At 44.5% G+C, this 22,193-nt stretch overlaps 2 protein-coding genes across 2 annotated transcripts; both read left to right on the plus strand.

The window, feature by feature from the left end:
• Positions 1-9,823: 9,823 nt before the first annotated feature.
• LOC125429379 (olfactory receptor 14A16-like) lies at positions 9,824-12,826 on the plus strand (the record flags this gene model as incomplete). The annotated part of the gene is made up of 2 exons (XM_048490452.1): positions 9,824-10,742; positions 12,810-12,826. Coding segments are annotated over exons 1-2 (936 nt in total), but the record flags the coding sequence as incomplete, so codon positions are not given.
• A 3,257-nt stretch (positions 12,827-16,083) lies between these two features.
• LOC125429381 (olfactory receptor 14A16-like) lies at positions 16,084-18,492 on the plus strand. The gene is given in 2 exon segments (XM_048490453.1): positions 16,084-16,976; positions 18,477-18,492. Coding segments are annotated over 2 exon segments (909 nt in total).
• Positions 18,493-22,193: the final 3,701 nt, after the last annotated feature.

The following is a 22,193-nucleotide window of genomic DNA, read 5'->3' on the forward strand; positions in this document are numbered from 1 at the left end:
GATGCATATTACTACCCGCCACCGGATGGATTACAAACCTGTTATGAGGATGGTGACTGAGGAGTTTGGACTGTCTACTATACACGGCACCACACGCGAATCTCTGGAGAGATTCCTTGACCTGTGTTTTGAGGAGGCCATGGCTACAGAACACCTACAGAGCACCGGTGCCCAACCCAATGCTTCTCAGACAGCACATTACCGTCAAGGCTTGGATGAAACTAAATCCTCCCGTAGAGGACCTCAAGCTCCTTGGCCTGATAACAAGGAGGACTGGGATTGGTTGGGGAATCTAGATGCTTCACACCCAGCGCCACTTCCCCCTGATGCTTTTGGAGTTGAGGAACCAGCAGAGCCACTGGATCCTCCAGGTGTAGATCCTTCCCATGAGGAGGACATCCCAGAATGGCCAGAGCCCCAAGATGACCAATGCCTGCGTTCACTTAAAGTGCAACAGTTGACGTTGGAACGAGCCAAACGTGAGTGGCAGGAGGCCTGCGAAGCCTTGATTGATTAATGTGTTTGCCAGCGGCTTCAGCTGAGAGAGGAATACAACAAGGAACGTGAGGCATTATATCAGCAACTGCAAAAGGATTGGGAACAACAAGAACGCAAAATCTTGCAGAGCGTGGAGCAATCAAAACAAGAACTGCTCCGGGAGTTACAGCAACTGCACTCCTTGAACCTCCAGCAATCCAAAGGTTCCGCAGCATAGAGCGCTGAACTTCTCCAGATTCAATGTGAACGTGTTGCTCTAGAGAAGGACCAGGCTGAGCTGCGCCAGAAGGAATGTGACTTAGTGGCCATTGAAGCTCATGAACATGCCACAGCAGCAGATCTCCAATGTGAATTGATGGCTTGGGCAGAAGAGTTGCATTCGGAACACCAACGTGTAAGCGCGAGCCAGCTCCAGGGGTGGCAAGACACATCTCAACCACAACTATTGGATGACCAACCCACCCAACAGCTACCACTATGCCACACCCAGCCTGTCCCGGACCGACGTGCAGCACCCCTTTCTCCGGGTCCCCAGGGTCGTGGTTTCACCCATCCACACATTCCAGCGCGTTTCGATGGTACGGCTTCTAAGTTGCCCTACTTCATCTTACAGCTTGATGCTCACATGCAAGAATATGATGACATGTAACGTTACAAGAGAGAGAAGGTCTGTGATATTGGGTCGGTCCTGGACGGAGAGGCAGCAGAATGGTTTGTGGAACTGTTTGAACTTAATGTTGAGGAGCTTAATTCGGTTGCCGACTTTCTGCAAGGCTTGCGCCTGTGGTTTGAGGATCGCGATGCCTTTGACAATGCTAAGAAAACACGCAAAATGCTTCAGCAAGGTAACGAACCATTCACTGAATTTGCCCACCAGTTCAGAGTGCTCGCTAGCAAGATTCCTGACTGGCCTAATCGAATTAAAGCAGAGATGTTCTATGATGCCGTCAACCCAGAAATTCGAAGTTGGGCAGTGATGAACAATGAGCCCCGCACTGTCGTGGACTGGATCGAAGTCGGTAGTGTTATTGCAGCCAGACTCAATCGTTTGAAAGGATTGGGGCCCAAACCCCAGCCAACTAGACACCCTCCACCTCCAGCGAAGCAAACCTCTGTTTCAACTGCTGCACCAGCATCTACTACGGAAACAGTCTCCCAACAGCATCGCCAATTGGGACTCTGTCTGTATTGTGGCGAGCCTGGTCATATGGCTGCTACTTGCCCCAAGAAGTCTAAGCCTGCAAGCGGGGCTCCACTGGAGAAGGCAGCGGCCAAGCCAGCAAGACATGTGGCAAGCCCAAAGTCAGCCCAGGGCACGTCCAAGGCTTTAGCTGCAGAGGAAATCGATTTCCCCAAAGAGGAAGAAGGTCTCACTGGATCAGGTCTTTCTACCGTGGTTCCTGAATCCACAGAGCCCCCGAAAGATGCGGTGAGTGATGGTGGCGCCCCCATTACCCTAATGACTACACTTTCTAATCCGGCCAAGAACACTCATATTTTGGCTCGTGCACTTGTGGACTCAGGATGTTCCCATTGCCTTATGCGACCGCAAGTAGCAGAGGAACTTGGATTACAATTAATCTCCTTGCTCAAGCCCATTCCGTTCACTCAAATGGATGGCAGTCTTTTTTTGGGGGGGAGGCCCGGCCCGTTTTAAGACTGAACCTGTCCTATTACGGTGTGAAGAGTATTGGGAACATCGTAGTTTCATTTTGGCCCCTGTGGCAAGGCATCCAATTTTTCTTGGCATGTCTTGGTTGGAATCTCACAGCCCCACAATTCGATGGGTATCCCGTATAGTTGGTTTTACTGACCCACCTTGGTGGGATCACATGCATGAAGGGGAACTGCCTGAGTTGACTGTCACTGCCTTGACTTCGAGTGTCACCTCGCTGCCTGAACTTCCTTGGGTGCCTAGGCAATACTGGGACCTTTCCAAGGTTTTTGAGGAACAAGAGTGTGATTAGTTGCCCCCCCCCCCATAGAGACACTGATTGTAAAATTGAATTGATCTCAGGGGCTAAGCTTCCCAAGGGCTGTGTTTATCGAATGAGTCCCACTGAAGAGACTGAGTTGAGACCATTTCTGGACAAAAATCTGGCTTGCGGTTTCATCCAGAAGGCGACTAGAAACACGTATGCCGCACCGGTTTTATTTGTCAAGAAAAAAGATGGCTCGTTGAGATTGTGCACTGACTATAGAGGGTTGAATGTGGTGTCGGCCTCCAATAAATACCCTTTGCCCCTGATCAAAGACCTTTTGGATGCATTAGGTTCCGGTCAGATTTTCACCAAGTTGGATTTGAGAGAGGCTTATTATAGGGTTCGGATTGCGGAGGGTTATGAATATCTCACAGTCTTCAACACCAAGTTTGGACAGTTTGAATATCTCATAATGCCTTTCGGGTTACATGGGGCCCCTGGGGCTTTCATGTCTTTGATCAATGAAGTTTTGCAGGATTTATTGTTTAAAGGTGTGGTGGTGTACTTAGATGATGTTCTGATTTACTCGCGTAATGAAGAGGAGCACGTAGAGATGGTTTGGACTGTCTTAAAGAGACTGCTGGATAATTCCTTATTCGTGAAGATGTCTAAGTGTGCCTTCCATCAGGATAAATTTGACTTTCTGGGATATCGTGTGTCGGCAGAGGGGTTGGAAATGGATCCTGCTAAGGTGGAGGTGGTTGTAAATTGGCCCGTTCCTGCCACCCGCAAGGAACTTCAATCGTTCCTGGGATTTGCAAATTTTTACCATGACTTTATTCCGCAGTTCGCCCAGATGGCCTACTGTTAACTGACTTGTTGCATACTAAAGGCAAGGGTCCACAAGCCGCTAAGCCAGGCCCCCCCTTAATTGGACTACTAATTGCCAGCAGGCGTTTCAGCAGCTCAAGACTGCTTTCACTTCTGAGCCTATTCTGGTCCACCCCAACCCTGCTCTGCAATTTGTGGTACATGTGGATGCTTCCGACAAAGCTCTGGGGGTGGCCCTGTTACAGCTGGGTTTGGATGGAAAATTGTCCCCTTGGGCCTATCTCTCCAAGAAATTTTCTGGCCCTGAATTGAACTGGACAGTCAGGGACAAAGAGACTGTGGCCATTAAAGAAGCCCTCAGCACTTGGCGCCATTGCTTGGAGGGGGCTGACCATCCTTTTCAAGTTTGGTCAGATCATAAAAATTTGTCAGCCCTCTCTACCCCCCATAAAATGTTGGCTAAACAGCTACGGTGGGCTGATTTCTTTTCCTCTTTCCAGTTTACTGTACATTTTTTCCCGGGAAAAACCAACCAGTTGGTGGACATACTCTCCTGCCTTCCCCGTGGGGCGGAAACTTCCTTACATGCCATTCTGCATACTGTGCTTTCTCCAACACAATTGGGCTCAGGCCTGTGCCCAGCTCAACCCACCGCCGACTCCTCTTGTATCTCCAACGCCCCCTATCTATCCTGACATTGCCTCGCCTCTTTTGCAAGACTTTCTTCAGGCGGGGAGGAGTCCCGTTTCAGAGGGTGAAGGGGGCCATCCCTGTTTGCAGGACGGAGCATGGGGGAAAGGGGATTGTTGTTATGTGCTGCCGCACCTCCAAAAACAGTGATCTTTGCTGGTCATGATGCTAAACAGGCAGGACACTTTGGGTTTTTTGAAAACGTTGCATCTGTTACGACGCCAATCCTAGTGGCGGTCCATGTGTAAGGACATTGAGACTTATGTCAAGGGGTGTCTTGTTTGTGCTGAGGCTAAATCCATCCCAGGAAAAACCCATGGGTTATTGCAGCCCATCCCTCCGGCCGACCACCCATGGATTTCATCACTGATCTCCCGGAAAGCCAGAGCAACACTGTGCTATGGGTGGTGGAGGACCTGTTTTCTAAACAAGCTCACTTTATACCTTGTTCCACTATCCCCTCCGCACCCAAGTTGGCGAAACTCTTTATTCAGCATATTTATGATTGGACTCCACTCCTTCCAAGATAATTTTGGACAGGGGTCCTCAATTTGTCTCAAAGTTTTGGAAAGCGTTCCTGGCCCTCTTGGGGGTTGAATCTGCCTTATTTTCTCCTTATCACGTGCAATCTGATGGCCAATTGGAATGTACGAACCAGACACTGGAGCAGTACCTACGCTGTTACACTATCACCAGGATAATTGGGCGGAATTGCTGCCATTTTCGGAATACGCTTATAACAATGCGGTACATAGTAGTACCCAGAAAACCCCATTTGAGATCGTTTCTGGTCATTCTGCCCAACCATTTCCTTTTTTGGGCTTGGACCCATTACAACCCCCTGAACTTGATGATTGGATCCAAACTATTGTCAAGGGCTGGGACTCGATTGGGATTGCTCTGCGCAAAGCCCAAGAGACTCAGAAAATGCAAGCAGATAAGCATCGAACACCATTTCCTTTGCAAGTGAATGACTGGGTGTTTCCACAAAGAATCTCAGGGATGTTCACAAATACTCTGAACTTGAGGAAAAGTTTATTGGTCCTTTTAAAATTGTACAAGTGATCAACAATGTGACTGCTAAACTAGACTTGCCTAAATCTCTCAGCAACATTCATCCTGTTTGTTATTCCAGCTTGCTCAAATGGGCTCCAGATTTCGATGCTTGGCATGGCCCCCTGAAACACCCTCCTTCAGTTCTGATTGATGGGCACAAACATTACAAAATCGATGCTATCCTGGACTCTCGAATGCATTGCAAACATTTGCAATATCTCGTGAGGTTTCCCACAGGCCATGATCAGTGGGTCTATGCTACAGATGTTCACGCCCCCATTTTGGTTACTGCTTTCCATAAGGCCTTTCCTGACAAACCAGGGGGAGGAGGTTCTTAGGAGGGGCAGAATGTCAGGATGCTGTTAGTGTGTGCACTGTCCTTGGGTCTTTCCCGTACTGTTTTAAAACTATTATCAGTGTTCTGAGTCTCTCAGAACTCGCATTCCCTGTATTTGACTATGACTGCCAATGCAATAAAGAACTGTGAGAAGTTACTTTTGCCTGGACTTTCCTAGTTCATTACATTATGACAGAACAAACAGAACAAATACATCTCATCAAGAACTAAATCTGTCATGGTATTCCATTTGGTGCGGCTGCAGCTTGAATGCAGCCCGCCATTGTGGGATGGAGGGGGCCCTGGCGAAAGCCACGTCTTTGCCTTGGCAAGGGCAGGGATGCAACCTCAGGACCCAGTCCGAGTATGCACGAGGCCTGATTCCTGATTGGTGCCGCGTTCTTGCGGTAGTTGCTGGGCTGCATCATCAGCAGGCGCTGGTAGGTGCCTGTATTTAAGTGGTGTCCATGTGGGGCAAGCTCAGTCTTGCCTTGGATGCTGAGGCATGACCTACCCAGCCATCCCTGTTTTATTCGTTCTGTTACGGTGTTTTGTTTTGTTCTCCCTTAATGCACAGCCATGCTGCACTAATTGCCTATTTAGACTAATTACAAAAAAATAAAAGTGATAATACAGCAGAGGAAGAAGACTTCAGCATTGCTTGGCACTTAAGTGAAGTGAGCTCTTGGGACTTGGTTGCCAAGAACAGATCATACCTTAAGCTGCATCTCATTCCCATAACATTTTTGATTATCATTTGATGGAAGTTAGCAGAGTAAATAGTCGCAGACTCTCTATGGAATGGCATGAGCAAATGGATACGTTGATTTAAAGAGATGAAGCAGAAACCAAAACTGACCCTCTCTCTTTTGTCTCATATAATTAATGAGGTATATTCATTAGTCCAACGCCATATCTAGAATGAAGAAATAATATTTGATGTCTTGATGCTACAGTGAAAAGTGAGACAGTGACACTAAGGTCAAAAGGGCTGGAGACGAAAGAGGACTTCAAGGTACTCGTTCATATTTTATATTAGGAACTTAGTGTTTGAGTGTAGAATGATTACAGCAAAATCACCCAGAGATTCTTTCCAGCCTTTTACAATCTATCACTATATTATCTGGAAGCGTTCCATTAATCCTAAATTCCATTTATCCTAAATCTCTTCAAAAAATATTAAATTAACATCAGAGTGTCAGAGGAACTGGTCCAGTTCCCACAGTGCCAGACTTCTTATAGGCACTCATAGATTTTGTGGCCATTTCAGTCAAGCTTGGCAGCTTGACTACCAGAAATGGAAAGAGGCAAAGAGCTTTCAAAACATACAGGTTTATTCAGAATAAAATGGGCAGCATAAAGAAAAGTGGAGAGAGAGAACATAAGACTTCATAACTAAACAGCAGAATATACCCGAAGGGAGTGGTTGGTGTTCTCTAAAGGAGGGAGAGGGAGAATTCAAAACATGTTGTGTTGTATGGTTTTGGGGCTGTATGGCCGTGTTCTAGTAAGAACATAAGAACATAAGAACAAGCCAGCTGGATCAGACCAGAGTCCATCTAGTCCAGCTCTCTGCTACTTGCAGTGGCCCACCAGGTGACTTTGGGAGCTCACATGCAGGATGTGAAAGCAATGGCCTTCTGCGGCTGTTGCTCCCGAGCACCTGGACTGTTAAGGCATTTGCAATCTCAAATCAAAGAGGATCAAGATTGGAAGCCATAAGAGTCGACTTCTCCTCCATAAATCTGTCCAAGCCCCATAAAGCTGTATCTAGGTTGAAAGTGGCCATCCGCACCACCTCCTGTGGCATATTCCGGGAACAATCTTCAATCACACGTTGTGAAGAAGTGTTTCAACACTTCTTTATTAGTCCTAATTCTTCCCCCAGCATTTCTGGCAATTATATGCCCCTGGTTCCTAGTATTGTGAGAAAAGAGAGAAAAATTTCTCTCTGTCAACATTTTCTACCCCATGCATACAATTGCAACAGACTTCAATCATATCCCCCCTCAGACGCCTCCCCTCTCCAAACTAAAGAGTCCCAAACGCTGCAGCCTCTCCTCATAGGGAAGGTGCTCCAGTTCCTCAATCATCCTTGTTGCCCTTCTCTGCACTTTTTCTATCTCTTCAATATCCTTTTTGAGATGTGGCGACCAGAACTGAACACAGTACTCCAAGAGCGGTCGCACCACTGCTTTATATAAGGGCATCACAATCTTTGCAGTTTTATTCTCAATTCCTTTCCTAATGATCCCCAGCATAGAGTTTGCCTTTTTCACAGCTGCCATGCATTGAGTTGACATTCCCATGGAACTATCAACTAAGACGCCCAAATCCCTTTCCTGGTCTGTGACTAATAGCACTGACCCCTGTAGCGTGTATGTGAAGTTTGGATTTTTCGCCCCTATGTGCATCACTTTACATTTTGCTACATTGAACTGCATTTGCCATTTCCTAGCCCACTCACCTAATTTATCAAGGTCCGCTTGGAGCTCTTTGCAATCCTTTGCGGTTCTCACCACCTTACATAATTTGGTATCATCTGCAAACCTGGCCACCATGCTACCCACTGTGTTTTCCTGACATTTCACCTACAGTAGCCGTGCTTTCCTGACGTTTCACCTACATCAGATGATCCTCTGAAGATGCCAGCCACAGATGCAGGCGAAATGTCAGGAAAAAATGCTACTGGAACACAGTCCTACAGCCTGGAAACAACACCCCAGTGATTCCATCTGTGAAAGATTTCAACAATACAATTCAAAACATGCTTTTCCTTTCCACTTAGAGGGGCCGTGCATTACCCAGAGTGAGATTCTAGGAAGATTGTGGGTGAGAGATGATCTTTCGGGAAGACAGAGTCTGGTCTTGGTTCCTCAGAGTGCCTGGTTATGAATGGCTAGGAAAAAAAGTGTTTTTAATGTCATTGGTCCTACTGACCACTTGAGTTAGAATATGGAGCTGGGAAAAATCCAATTTGGGTTAGAACTTCCAAGGGGTGCTTGAGAGTCTACCTGGAAATGAGAAATGAGATGACTAGACTGGGTGGTGGACAAAGCATTAAAGTCCTGCTTGTCTGGGTGACTCTGGATGCCTGCTTTCATTTGGGGTGAAATTGATCATTTGGAAATTCTAAAAGGGGAAGGCAGCATTCACAGACATCAGCCTGGTTGAGTATAGAAATCCATGCATGTCCAAGACAGGCCATTCACAACACTACCCCAAAGCTTACCAAGATTGTATTGGCGTATTAGTTCCATATACAGTTTGCAAATCTTAACTCTTTACTAGCAGAACAAGTACTCCAAGAAGTGGGGACCTTAGTGCCCCATTTCCCTTCTCCAGTCTGCCAGGGATGGATTCCAAGGGTGGGGGCTTCCAAATAACTAATCACCATGTCAATGTGTTGGCAGGGCAAAGGGGGAACTGTCAATGCAGCAATAGCCTTGTGGAGCTGGGTTAGGGATCAGAAAGCTCCTGACTGCAAACGAGTCCTTCTGTGAGTTCTGAAACAGTTCCAGGTCCCATTTCCAGACTCTTTGGGCATGAAAGGGGTAAAAGCTTATGTCTGGGCAATCTCTCTTGTGCAGAGAACCAGTGAGATGCTGGATCCACCCATACAGTGGACCCTTGTGCTAACAATCCCATCCTTTCCTCATTCAATGCTAGCTATGCGGTGAAGATACTAAAGCAAGGTATTTTGATTAACTAGTCATTGATATTTCTTAACTGTGCAACTAGAAGAAATCTGCACGGAGTAGAGTATCAGACCCTAATTAGTAAAGTTGAGAAGTTTTGTTCTCCACTTTTCCTTGGCCTTCCCTTTAATCCCTTTGTAACAGCCGAATACCTATTTTATTAGCTGAAGCTAAACTTCAGCGGGCATTAACTCTCGCAAGATGCAATGTATTACCCTCAGCCCTACGCCAGGGGAGGGCTCTAAAACTTCCACATCACCAAACATATTGCATTTGCGTTATGAATTGCGAAGAATCTGTAGTGCATGTATTGCATTATTGCCCAGTTTATAGCACAGCTAGGGCCAAGCTTTTACCTCTCGTATTTGTGGGCACTGATTGTTTATCTGACTTGCAAACAACTGTATTTGTACTGAACAATGAAGATATGTGAACAATGAACAATGCATATTTTAGAGATGACAGCCAAGTTTCTTTGTCATATTATTACGACAAAGTCATTCCAAAAATTTGTAATTACTACTTTTATTATGACTTTTACCTAAAAGGAATATTTTATTATCCTTTTTAACCCTAATGTGTTATATTATCTTCAATTGTTCATTTATTTTGGTCTTACTATGCCATTAAAGGTGATGATGATGATGATGATGATGATGATAATGATGATGATGATGATGATGATGATGATGATGATGATGATGATGATCAGTAGAGGAGATTCTAGGCGGACCTACTAAGGATTGTCCTCTAAAACTCTTTCTCTACCCAGCCCTACAGGAAACCTGCTAATGCATATTGGAAGCAAAATGCCCAACCTAACCTCCACATCAGAATTTCTGCTCCTGGAATTTTCGAACATTCGAGAAACACAAATCGTATATTTCTTTGCATTCCTCACAGTCTACCTGACTGCAGTGACTGGCAATCTTCTTATCATCCTTGCTGTAGCCCTGGATCACCATCTGCACACTCCCATGTACTTCTTTCTCATGAACTTGGCCATTCTGGACCTTGGCTCAGTTTCTGTCATGGTACCCAAAGCCATGGCCAATTCCCTCACGAACAGCAGGTCAATTTCTCATTCAGGATGTGTAGCTCAAGTTTTCTTCTACATCTTCCTTGGAGGGTCAGACTTTTTCATCTTGACAATAATGGCACATGATCGGTATGTCGCTATCTGCAATCCATTGCAATACGAGACAATTATGCACAGAGGAGCCTGCATTCAGATGGCGGTCGGTGCATGGATTGCTGGTATACTCTATGGTGTGTTAAATACCGGAGGAACTTTTGCTATCACCTTCTGCTCCAACATGATCAATCAGTTCTTCTGTGAAATACCCCAGATTCTTAACATTGCCTGTTCAGACATCTATCTAGAAGTTGGTATGCTTATGTTTAGCTGTTCCCTTGGACTAGGATGCTTCATCTTCATTGCTGTCACTTATGTGCACATTTTTGTAGCTGTGCTCAGAATCCCTTCTGCGCATGGACAGAAAAAGGCCATCTCCACTTGCCTTCCCCACCTCACTGTGGTCTCTTTGCTTCTCTTTACTGGCATCTTTGCTTATGGGAGACCTCGCAGTTACTCTTCATCAGACCTGAATGTTCTTTTTGCAATCATTTATGCTGTAGTTCCTCCATTGCTCAATCCATTCATTTACAGCATGAGAAACAAAGAAATCAAGACCGCATTGTTGAAGCTCTCCTACTGTGGGCATTTTTCTAAATTAATTGCTAGCAAAACTTTTCTACAAAAATAAGGCTGAATCTTCATGTGCAGAGAATTATTGTATTTTATTTATGCTTTAGCAGAGCCGTAGCAGGGGGGAACTGTGCCCGGGGCAAGTGTGTGCCCTGCGCCCCTGCCATGCCCCTGTCTGCCCCCGGCACACCCCGGCACACCCCAGAACTCCCCTGCCATGCCCCGCCATGCCCCTGCACTGGTGCATGCCCGGTGCAAGATGTCCCCGCCCGCTGGGTGCTACGCCACTGTGCTTCAGATGTAATACACAAGAAAGATTAGATTGATTTTTTGAAGTACTTGAGCAAGTGCAGTTAGAGGCAGGCATTTTTGCTTTTCCTCAGCATGCTCCTTTGGATGGCTGAAAATGTGGTTCTGAGTGCTGGCAATTTAACAAGGAATGGGATCCATCCCAACAATATGGCTGTAGTGAGGAGGGAGGAGATTTCAGAAAGAGATTTCAGACCAAATCTTGACCATTACATGACAATGGGAAATGGACAATAGATTACACATCATATCTGACTGAAATATATCACCTCATGAATAATATGTAGGATTTGATCTGCATGAAATATAATATAGAGACAGATTAGAAGAAGAAGAAGAAGAAGAAGAAGAAGAGGAGGAGGAGGAGGAGGAGGGGAGGAGGAGGAGCAGGAACAGGAACAGGAGCAGGAGGAGGTGTTTGGATTTATACCCCCCTTTCTCTGCTGTAAGGAGACACAAAGGGTCTTATAATCTCCTTTAAATGTTTGATTTCCTGTTTTCAGATGCTATTTTAGGGCAAGATTATAAGAAATCTAACTAGCAGAGACAAACTAAAATCCACGGATCCTTTGCCCTGATTGTCATATTTACAGGCTTCCAATTTTGTGGGTCTGATTTAGAAGATCTGCATTACATTATGATTGGGCTCTCTACATTTAGGGAATCAGGTTTGTTTCCACAGATAAATAAAAAAATCAGACCCCTGTTTGGTTCATCTGTCTGAGTCCCAATCTGTCATTCTTCCCATTGCTTCCATGATGAATCATATTGGTTTCCTATTAGAGAGAACAAAGAGGATCCCTACAGTTGTGACTTATGTTATCTGTCTGACCTTTTCCAGAGATAAATCCACACACTGGGGACCAACCAGTCGGCATACTTGTTGGGGCACTCTCAGTATTCCGCATTATCCCTTGGATTCATATGTTGAATACAGATCAAGAATGTTTATTGAACATGTCTCTGCACAGACTGAATGGCCCCTTCCGCACACGCAGAATAATGTGTTTTCAAACCACTTTCACAACTGGGGTGCTGTGTGGTTTCCGGGCTGTATGGCCCGGAAAAATCCACTTGCAAACAGTTGTGAAAGGGTATTGTATTGTCGAAGGCTTTCAGATCCTCTGAAGATGCCAGCCACAGATGCAGGTGAAACGTCAGGAGAGAATGCTGCTAGAACACGGCCATACAGCCCGGAAACCACACAGCACTCCAGTGATTCCGGCTGTGAAAGCCTTCGACAATACACTTTCACAACTGTTTGCAAGTGGATTTTGCTATTCCGCACAGCTTCAAAGAGCACTGAAAACAGTTTGAAAGTGCATTATTCTGCGTGTGCAGAAGGAGCCAATGTGTCTGCCAAGGAGAACCAGGTGTGGTGAGAATACAAAGGCACATGATAAAGGAACCAGTTTTCCTGTTTTCCCATTCACATGTGTTCTGTGAAGGCAGCGATTGGAGGTCACAGAAACAATCCAGGTTGCTGTCACACCTTTGCAAGGAGACAACTCTCCTTTTGAAAATTGTCCTGTAACACATGAATAGCTACGCAGGCAAGGCTGAAATAAACCTCCACAGCCATACTGATGTCCCACAATATGACCAGCTGCATCTGCATAGCTATGCAGCTGCAAGCTACAAAACATTTTTTCAAAGGGAAAAGAGGTCACCCTGCAGTGGCCGGGCAATGGTGGGCAGCTTCTCCCTCACCATGGAAGATGGAGTGGAAGGGAAGGAAATAAAGCACCTCCTGCCTGGCCGTTCGCTCAGGAGCAGCTCCAACCTGGGATTTTTCAAAAGGATTGCTTGTTTAGCAATAAAAAAATTGGGTTGGAGGAAATAACATGGGGGCAGACATGTTTTGGGGGGTGGGACCTGTGTGAAGTACTTCCCCCCAAAATACAGGTTATATAGCATCCCACACCCATGTTTGTTGGCCTGTGCAGAATGGGTCATAATTCTTCCTGGCCCTTGCCGCATGGGTGGAATATGGTGGCCTGGGGACAGCAAAAACACAGTCCCCAGGCCGCCATTCGCACAGGGGGCGCAGCTGCTTTGCAGCTGCGCCGACCTCGCACCGCCCGACCGGCGCCAAACCGGTGTTTCCAAACCACGCTTCCCCAGCGTGGTTTTTTGGAAACGCCGGCTGAAAGCCGGTGCCATGCGAACGGCAGCGGCTTCCAGGCGCTTCCCCCCCACTCCCTTCCTTCACTTACCTGCTCTCCGGCCCTCCGGCACATTGCCGGGCCTGGGGACACGCCCCCCTGCTCTGCGACGCGGAAGCAGGCGCGCACGGCAGGGGAGGCGTGTCCCCAGGCCCCGGCAACGCGCCGGAGGGCTGGAGAGCAGGTAAGTCGACCGGGCGATGGCGCCCAGCGGCGCCGTCTTCCCGGTTCTTTCTGCAACGCCGGTTCTTTCTGCAACACCGGTTCTTTCTGCAACACCGACCCAAGCCCTTCCGCCTCCGTGTGGAAAGGGCCCCTGAGACATATTTGGTCTTACTTCATGCATAGCCATGTGTTGCTAGTGGTCTATTTCTGCTAGTTATAAAAATAGAAGTAATAATGCAACACAGGAAGAAGACTTTAGCAACACTTGGCAGTTAAGTCAGGTAAACTCTTGGGAGCCAATTGCCAGGAACAGAATGTCAAGTAAACTCTGCCTCATTCCTGATTCCTTTTTGATTACAAGTACATGGCAGCAAACCCTCTATGGAATGGCGCAAGCAAATGGATGCATGAATTTAAATAGCTGAGAGAGCAATCAAACGTTATCATCTCTCTTTTGTCAAGGACCATTATGACAGTTATTGATTCATTGGTTCAAATCCACATCAAGGATGAAAAAAAATAGTATTCTGTGATTTGATCCTACAGCAGACACTGACACGGGGAACTTAAGAGGAAAAGAACTGGGGAAGAAAGACGACTCCAATGTATTCAGTCATGTTTGATATTGAGAAATTTGTGTGTGAGTGTAGAATGACTGCAGCAAAATTACAAAGAGATTCAAAGCAAAGCAAAGCCTTTATTGGCATACATAAAACAACAGCAACAAAACACAGCAAACATAAAAAAATTTAAAAGGCAAAAAGGATAACCTCAGATACATACATATTATTACTAGCTCTGAATTATTTCCATAACAAAGCTTGCAACCTCTTCACAAAAAACAGAATCAGAATTGTTCAACAAGAGAAATAATCTAATTGAATCTGTTAACTCAGATTGGAAGAGAGGGTGTAGATTGACATATTTAGATCTAATTTTAGCAAATTTAGTGCAATGTAACAGTTTAGCTGGTGGAGCCAATGTTTCAAATCTACGCCTAGAATTACAGCTACAGAACCTTTTAGATTTTTCCAGGTTATTAAACCTGCCATGTAGTAAGGCAGATGGCATAAAATTGAATCTAGCAATTGTGAAGGCTCTCCTTGAGCAGGGGTTAGTTAGAAAATGTAAGTTGTGGGCCATACGACCCTGCTCAAATGGAATTAAAAATTGGGTGGGAGAGCAAGTTCTTTTAGCTGCTAGATACAGTTCTGCAAATTCCCAATCTAAGAGTCGGTCTTTGAGTAGTTTGTACGCTTCTGAGCAGGAAAGAGAGTAGAGTGATTCGAGAGACAAACTGATAGATACAATTTTCTTTTCTTTTTAAAAAAACATTTTTATTGATATTTTGGAATTATTACAGATTTATATTGTATATTTTGTATTCATCCTCCATATCCTTTCCCCCACTTTCCCCCCTCCCCTCTGTTCTTCTTTTCTTTAGATGCGCAGCAGCAGGTCCATTCTTTTCAATCTTCTTGTCCATTTTTCTTCTGTAATTCCAATTTCGTTTAGCCAGTCTTTGAATTCCATCCAAATCCACTTCATATCTTTTTGTTTTTCTTGCCATATTTGATTTCTTGACATTATGTCAAACATTTCCAATTGTATTTGCTCCCATATATATTCCAACCATTTCTGCATTGTCCATATTTTTTTGTCTTTCCACCCCAGTGCTATTACTGCCTGGGCCGCTCTGATCATGAGTTTGAAAAGCTTTCTCTTTCTTTGTTCTATTATTGTGTAATCTGATATGCCTATAGATAGATAGATAGATAGATAGATAGATAGATAGATAGATAGATAGATAGATAGATAGATAGATAGATAGATAGATAGATAGATAGATAAACCTTTATTAGGCATAGATGCCTATAAATAATAAATCTATATTTATCTTTATTTTTACCTTCACATATTTTTCTATATATATTATCACATTTTCCCACATATTTTTTACTTCTGTACATTCTAGCCACATATGGGTATATATTGCATTTTTCTCCCCACAATGCCAACATTTAGGACTGAGTCCACTTATCATATATGCCAACTGTTTCGGTGTTCTATACCATTTTAATATTAGTTTCTTCTCCAGTTCTGCATATTTATCTATTTTTATCTTATTTATATTGTCTATAGTCCGTTTAATAAGATCTATGTCACAATTTTATTTTCAATCAGAGAAAACCAGGGGTTAGCCTGTGTACAAAGAGATTCCTTCCAGTCCTTTTCCATTTTTTTGCTATATTACCTAGAAGTGTTCCATTAAAGCTAAATCCTCTTGGAAAAAATGAAACTGGCATCAGAGGGTTCCGGTTGCCATGGTGCCAGACTTCTTAGATGCACTCATAGACCCATGTCCGTTTAAGTCAAGGTTGGTAGTTTGTCTCCAAGAAATGCAAAGTGGTCAAGGGCTTTCAAACCATACACATTCATTTAGAAATCTCCATTGAATAGACCACAGTATGGTTCTGGGGAGACCTGATGAGGATTGTTCTCTAAGGCTCATTCCGCATATGCAGAATAATACACTTTCAAACTGCTTTCGATGCTCTTTGAAGCTGTGCGGAATGGCAAAATCCACTTTCAAACAGTTGTGAAAGTGATTTGAAAACACATTATTTTGCATGTGCTGAAGGGGCCTAAAACACTTTCTCTGGTCAACCCTGCAGGTAATCTGCAAGTGAATATGGGAAGCAAAATGCCCAACCTGACCTCCACAGCTGAATTTCTGCTCCTGGAATTTTCAGACATCTGAGAAGTACAGCTCTTGTACTCCTTCATATTCCTCACAGTATACCTGACTGCAATGACTGGTAACCTTCTCATCATCCTCGCCGTAGCCCTGGATCGCCATCTGCACACACCCATGTACTTCTTTCTCATGAATTTGGCCATTATGGACCTGGGATTAATTTCAGTCACGTTACTCAAAACTATAGCCAATTCCCTCCTGAACAGCAGGTCAATTTCTTATTTGGGGTGTGTCGCTCAAGTGTTCTGCCTTTTCCTGTTCGTAGGAGCAGATTTTGCCATTCTAACAGTAATGGCACACGATCGTCACATTGCGATCTGCAATCCGTTGCAATATGAAATAATTATGCACAGAGGAGCCTGTATTCAAATGGCAGCCAGTGCATGGATTGCTGGTCTACTTAATGGCATGTTACAGACTGGAGGAACTTTTGCCATCACCTTTTGCTCCAATATAATCGATCAGTTCTTCTGTGAAATACCACAGATGCTCAAACTCTCCTGTTCAGACTTGTATCTGGTGGAAGTTGGCTTGATGATACTCAGCTCTTTCCTTGCATTAGGTTGCTTCATCTACATCATTGTCAGCTATGTGCGGATTTTTGAAGAAGTGCTCAAAATCCCTTCTGTGCATGGCCAAAAAAAAGCCATCTCCACTTGCCTTCCCCACCTCACTGTGGTCTGCTTGCTTATATTTACTGGCATCTTTGCCTATTTGAGGCCTCAGAGTTACACTTCATCTGACCTGAATGTTATTTCTGCAATAATTTATGCTGTAGTCCCTCCCTTGCTCAATCCGTTCATTTATAGCATGAGAAACAAAGAAATCAAGACTGCATTGCTGAAGCTCTCTGACTGTGCACATTTTTCTAAAATAATTGCTAGGAAAGCTTTTCCTCAAAAATGAGACAGAGGCCCCTTCCGCACATGCAAAATAATGCGTTTTCAAACCACTTTTACAACTGTTTGCAAGTGGATTTTTGCTATTCCGCACAGCTTTAAAGAGCACTGAAAGCAGTTTGAAAGTGCATTATTCTGCATGTGCGGAATGAGCCAGAATATCCCTCAGCAAATATTTTTGGGGTGGGGGTGTCAGACACAATACACAAGAAATACTAGGGTAAATTTTTTTAAAGCACTCCAGAAGATCCCATCAGATGTAGAGGTTTTTTTAATTTCCCTTTCTCCCCAGCATATACTTCTGAGCATAGAAAATGTGATGGGTTTTCACAGTACAATATATGATATTGATAGATAGGCTGTCCATCAAAATCTGAACATGGCTTATGCTAAGTCTTTTTAAAAACACCATCGACAATGTGGATTTTGAATAAGCAAAGTCCATGGTGGCAAACCTTTGGCACTCCAGATGTTATGGACTACAATTCCCATCAACCCCTGCCAGCATGGCCAATTGGCCATGCTGGCAGGGGCTGAGGTTAGAAATCTGGCAAAGTCCATTTCCTTCGCAGTGCTAAAGGTTCGCCACCACCTCGCTCGGTAGTTATGTGGCGGAACCGCATTTCGAATATGTCGATTGAAAAAAAAAAAAAAAAAAAAAAAAAAAAAAAAAATCCTGGCAATCAATGGAATGACGGATATCTCAGCCAGATCACCCTCAGAAAGCCTTATTGATGTATGACATCTTATTGGAAATGCATAAATATATGAGAATGGCTGTATAACATTTGGAATATTTCATATTTGAACAAAATGAATGATTATCTGATGAGGTTTTTTTGAAAGTGGACTTTTCTTATTATGGCCTTTCCCCCATGAATTGTTTGCAATGTATCTTGCTACCTAATGCTATGGGTCCCCCCCCTTTTAATTCCACATCCCCCCCCCCGTTTGGTTTTGGGAATGTTTTCCCTTCATTTTAACCTTCCCTTCATCTTAACCTACTGCATCTGTGTATGGTTCTCCAGTTGCACAGTGGCAGATAGGAAGGCGCTCCAAAGGGTGATCACTACTGCACAGAGGATTATCAGCTGCCCTCTCCCCTCCTTGGAAGAACTCTATAATTCCCGAAGCCTAAAGCCCAAGATATTCTGAGAGACCCGTCTCATCAAGCACACTCTCTTTTTGAACTGTTACCGTCTGGCAGACAATACAGGTCTATAAAAACTAGGACAAATAGGCTTAGAGACAGCTTCTACTCTAGAGCTGTGGCTAAGCGTAGAACTCCATGGCTTTGTGTGTTGATGTGGGGTTATGCTTTGAACTCCATGGCTTTTTGTGTTTGGGAGCTGTATGGTAGGGATGGGCGGGAGAAAGGGGAAAGTGAGGATGGGGGTATGAGTCTGAAATTGTGTGCATCGAGTGAATGCTGCTGTAAAGGGCTGTTTCATTGTAAATTTTTAATGACAATAAAAAATGCTTATGCTTATGCTTATCTCTGTTGTTTTCCCAAGCATTTTACTACAATTTTTTAAAATTCATTTCCATGTCGAAGAAGCTTCCCAAGAAGAAGGAAGAAGAAGAAGAAGAAGAAAGAAAGAAGAAAGAAGAAGCAAAGAAGAAAGAAAAAAAAGAAGAAGAAGAAGAAAAAAGAGGAGGAGTTTGACGATTTATATCCCCCCTCTTTCTCTCCTGGAGCATGCGGGATCATGTTGAAACTGTATTTATTCTTTGCCAATTCCCACCAAACACCCTGACCCTTCATCCATGTCCCTATGTAGTCACTCCAACCTCTCAGCCAGCCTTTTTTTCCTCCTCCCCTTCCTCCCTCCAGAACTTTCTCCCTCTGTCATATTGTTTGTTTTTTTTCAATGTAAACATAAAGGCACAGAAACAAGCCAGGTTGATTTATCAGCTTTGTCAATTTCATCCCATAGTGACTGATGTCACATTAATAGTGCAGAGATACTCCATGTCCATACTGGGGAGTGAGTGAAATTGGTAAGAAGGAATTGATTGCTGCCTGATGAGCAGCAAGCTACTGCCAGTCCACAGACCACTGCATCTGCCAGATGCTGGAGCCTTGCTGGTCTCACATGCCAAGACCCAGGCAGCAAACTAGGAAGTGAAGCAGCCAAGCTGCATGCTCACCTTTGCCCGGCCAGCTGCAATATAGCCGCTTGTGATGAAGTCGCGAGCACGCATTTTTTGTTGATGCTAAGGACTTTGATTCACGTGGGAGGTGACCACCCAGCCCTGAAGTGGGGGGGGAAATTCTAAGCCCAGATATTTAAAATGAGCTTAACTTGCTCCAATTGTTTAAGCTTCTGTCAAGAGGGGTGTCAGGATCTTAGAAAAAAACCATAACCTTTAGACTTAGTTTTACCTGATGACAAGGTTGTTGGTACTTCAATATTTCCCACACATTGGTTTTAGAAATTAAATTTAGGCCCTGCTTTGTGCATGTAAAGCAGGATAGCATCATCTACAGCGTAAAGCAGAATAGGGAATCCTCTTGAATTCCACAGGGAAGGACCTACGTGAATCAGCTCCCCTCAGGTCCAGGCCTAAGTCATTTAAGAAAAAGTTAGGAGTGTAGGGTCAAGAATACAACCCTCTGTTTAACCCCCCTCTGTTGGATGGAATTTTGGCGGTGAGTGCTCCTTCATTGGTACATTTCACTCTAACAAGCAAGTTGTTAAGCAATGGAATGTAATAATGAGAGAAAGTAGTCTTTTTTTCTATACCCATCCCATTCTAACTTAACTTGCTCCAAAGGGGAGGTCTCTGGGAACAGAGTCGAGAAGGCAAGCACAGAGATCAAGAAAGGCAACATAGAGGTTTGAGCTTTTTTCTCTAGTGTATTTAGTCTGGCTCATTCCAAGACATGCAAAATAATGCTGCACTTTCAGAAAAGCTGCTTCTCAGTGCTCTTTTTGAAGCTAATGCAGGAATAGCAAAATTAAACTTGCAAAACAGTTGTGAAAGTGGTTTGAAAACACACATTATTTTGGCGTGTGTGGAAGGGGCCTTAGGAGTGTTCAAAACCAAACAGTGGTCAATACAGCAGAATTGGCTCCCCACTTAAGAAGCCAATCTGCTCATAGTCGAATTATGCTGTTGTCTGATATCCATGTTCAGGCGGTTTTAGCATACAGTTTCCTGGTAACTGATAACAGAATTTCTTCACTATCCCTCCTTTATTCCTACACGGATGGGTCCTGGAATTTGCCTCTTTTGGCCGCCATCCAGAAGTCTCCCTTGCCTTTCTACCTTGCACGTGTAAGATAGAACCTGTAGTTTGCCAGAATGACAGCAGCTGGAGACTACCAGAGATCTGTTCCCCTGGAGGAAATGGCACCACCAGAGGAAGGACTCCCATAAGAACAAGCCAGCTGAGATCACACCAGAGTCCGTACAGACCAGCGCTCTGCTACACCAAGCGAGTGGCCCACCAGGAGCCTTTGGGGAGCTCACATGAGGGATGTGAAAGCAAGAGCTCTTTGCTGCTGCCTGCTCCCGAGCACCTGGTCTGCTAAGACATTTGCAATCTGAGATCAAGGAGGATCAAGATTGGTAGCCATAGATCAACTTCTCCTCCATAAAGTGTCCCGAAGCCCTTTTTTAAAGCTATCACGGGTTAGTGGGCCATCACCCTCCTGTGGCAGCATATTCCAAACACTAATCACACGCGTTATTGTGAAGAAGTCATTTCCTTATTAGTCAGTCTAATTCTCCCCTCCCAGCATTTTCAATGTATGCACTCTGGGTTCTAGTGACAGGAGATTGTGAGAGAATTTCTCTCTGTCAACATTTCTACCCCAGCCATAATTTTATAGACTTCAATCATATGCCAGTCCAGGTGCTTCGGGGAGCAACAGCCACAGAAGGCTGAAGATTGCTTTCACCTCCTGCATGTAATGAGCCTCAAAGGCACCTGGTGGGCCACTCTGCGGTAACAGAGAGCTGGACTAAATGGACTCTGGTCTGATCCGGCGCTGGCTGGTTCTTATGTTCTTATGTTCTTATGCCTCTCAGATGTCTCACCTCTCAAAACTAAAGAGTCCTAAAAGCTGCAGCTCTCTCTTCATAAGGAAGGTGCTCCAATCCCTCAATCATCCTCGCGTTGCCCTTCTCTGCACTTTTTTTCTGTCTCGCCGATATCCTTTTTTGAGATGTGGTGACCAGAACTGAACACAGTACTCAAGTTCGCTGCACAACTTCTGCTTTATATAAGGGCATGATAATCTTTGCAGTTTTTTTATTATCCAGTTCCTTTCCCTAATGATCCCCAGCATAGAGTTTGCCTTTTTTCACAGCTGCCATGCATTGAGTTGGACATTTCTGCATGGAACTACTCAACTAAGACATGGAAATCCCCTTTCCTGGTCTGTGACTGATAGCACTGGACCCCCTGTAGTGTGTATGTGAAGTTTGGATTTTTTCTGCCATTATGTGCATCACTCTTACATTTTGCTACGTTGAACTGCATTTGCCGTTTCTTAGCCCACTCCACCTAATTTATCAAGATCCGGGTTGGAGCTCTTTCAGCGAAATCGCCTAGCGGTTCTCACCACCCTACATAATTTGGTATCATCCACAAACTTAGGCCACCATGCTACCCAGCACCCTACTTCCAGGTCATTTTATGAATAGGTTAAAGAACGCACTGGTCCCAAAGCGGATCCTTAGGGGACACACCACTCCCCAAGCATCTCTCCATTGCAAGAACTTCCCATTTACACACCCACCCCTTTGCTTTCTGTTCCTCAACCAGTTTTAATCCATAGAAGGGACTTCCCCTCTTATTCCATACGGTTGGTGAGTTTTCTCAATAGTAGTCTCTGGTGAGGAACTTTGTCAAAGAAATATTTTAAAATCCAAGTAGACAATGTCTATTGGTTCCCCCTTATCCCACATGCCTGTTTACACCCCTCAAAGAACTCTTCCCTCAGCAGGTCTTGCTTTTCTACATGTTCTATAATTTTATCTTTAATGTTAGATTCCACTAATTTACCAGGAACAGATGTCAAAACTGACTGGCCTGTAATTTCCCGGGTCCCCCCCCTTGATCCTTTCCTTAAAGATTGGTGTGACATTGGCCATCTTCAGTCTTCAGGGATGGAGCCTTGGATTTCAGGGATAAAGTTGCATATT

This window comes from Sphaerodactylus townsendi, linkage group LG03 (genome assembly GCF_021028975.2).
Source record: "Sphaerodactylus townsendi isolate TG3544 linkage group LG03, MPM_Stown_v2.3, whole genome shotgun sequence".
Lineage (NCBI taxonomy): Eukaryota > Metazoa > Chordata > Lepidosauria > Squamata > Sphaerodactylidae > Sphaerodactylus > Sphaerodactylus townsendi.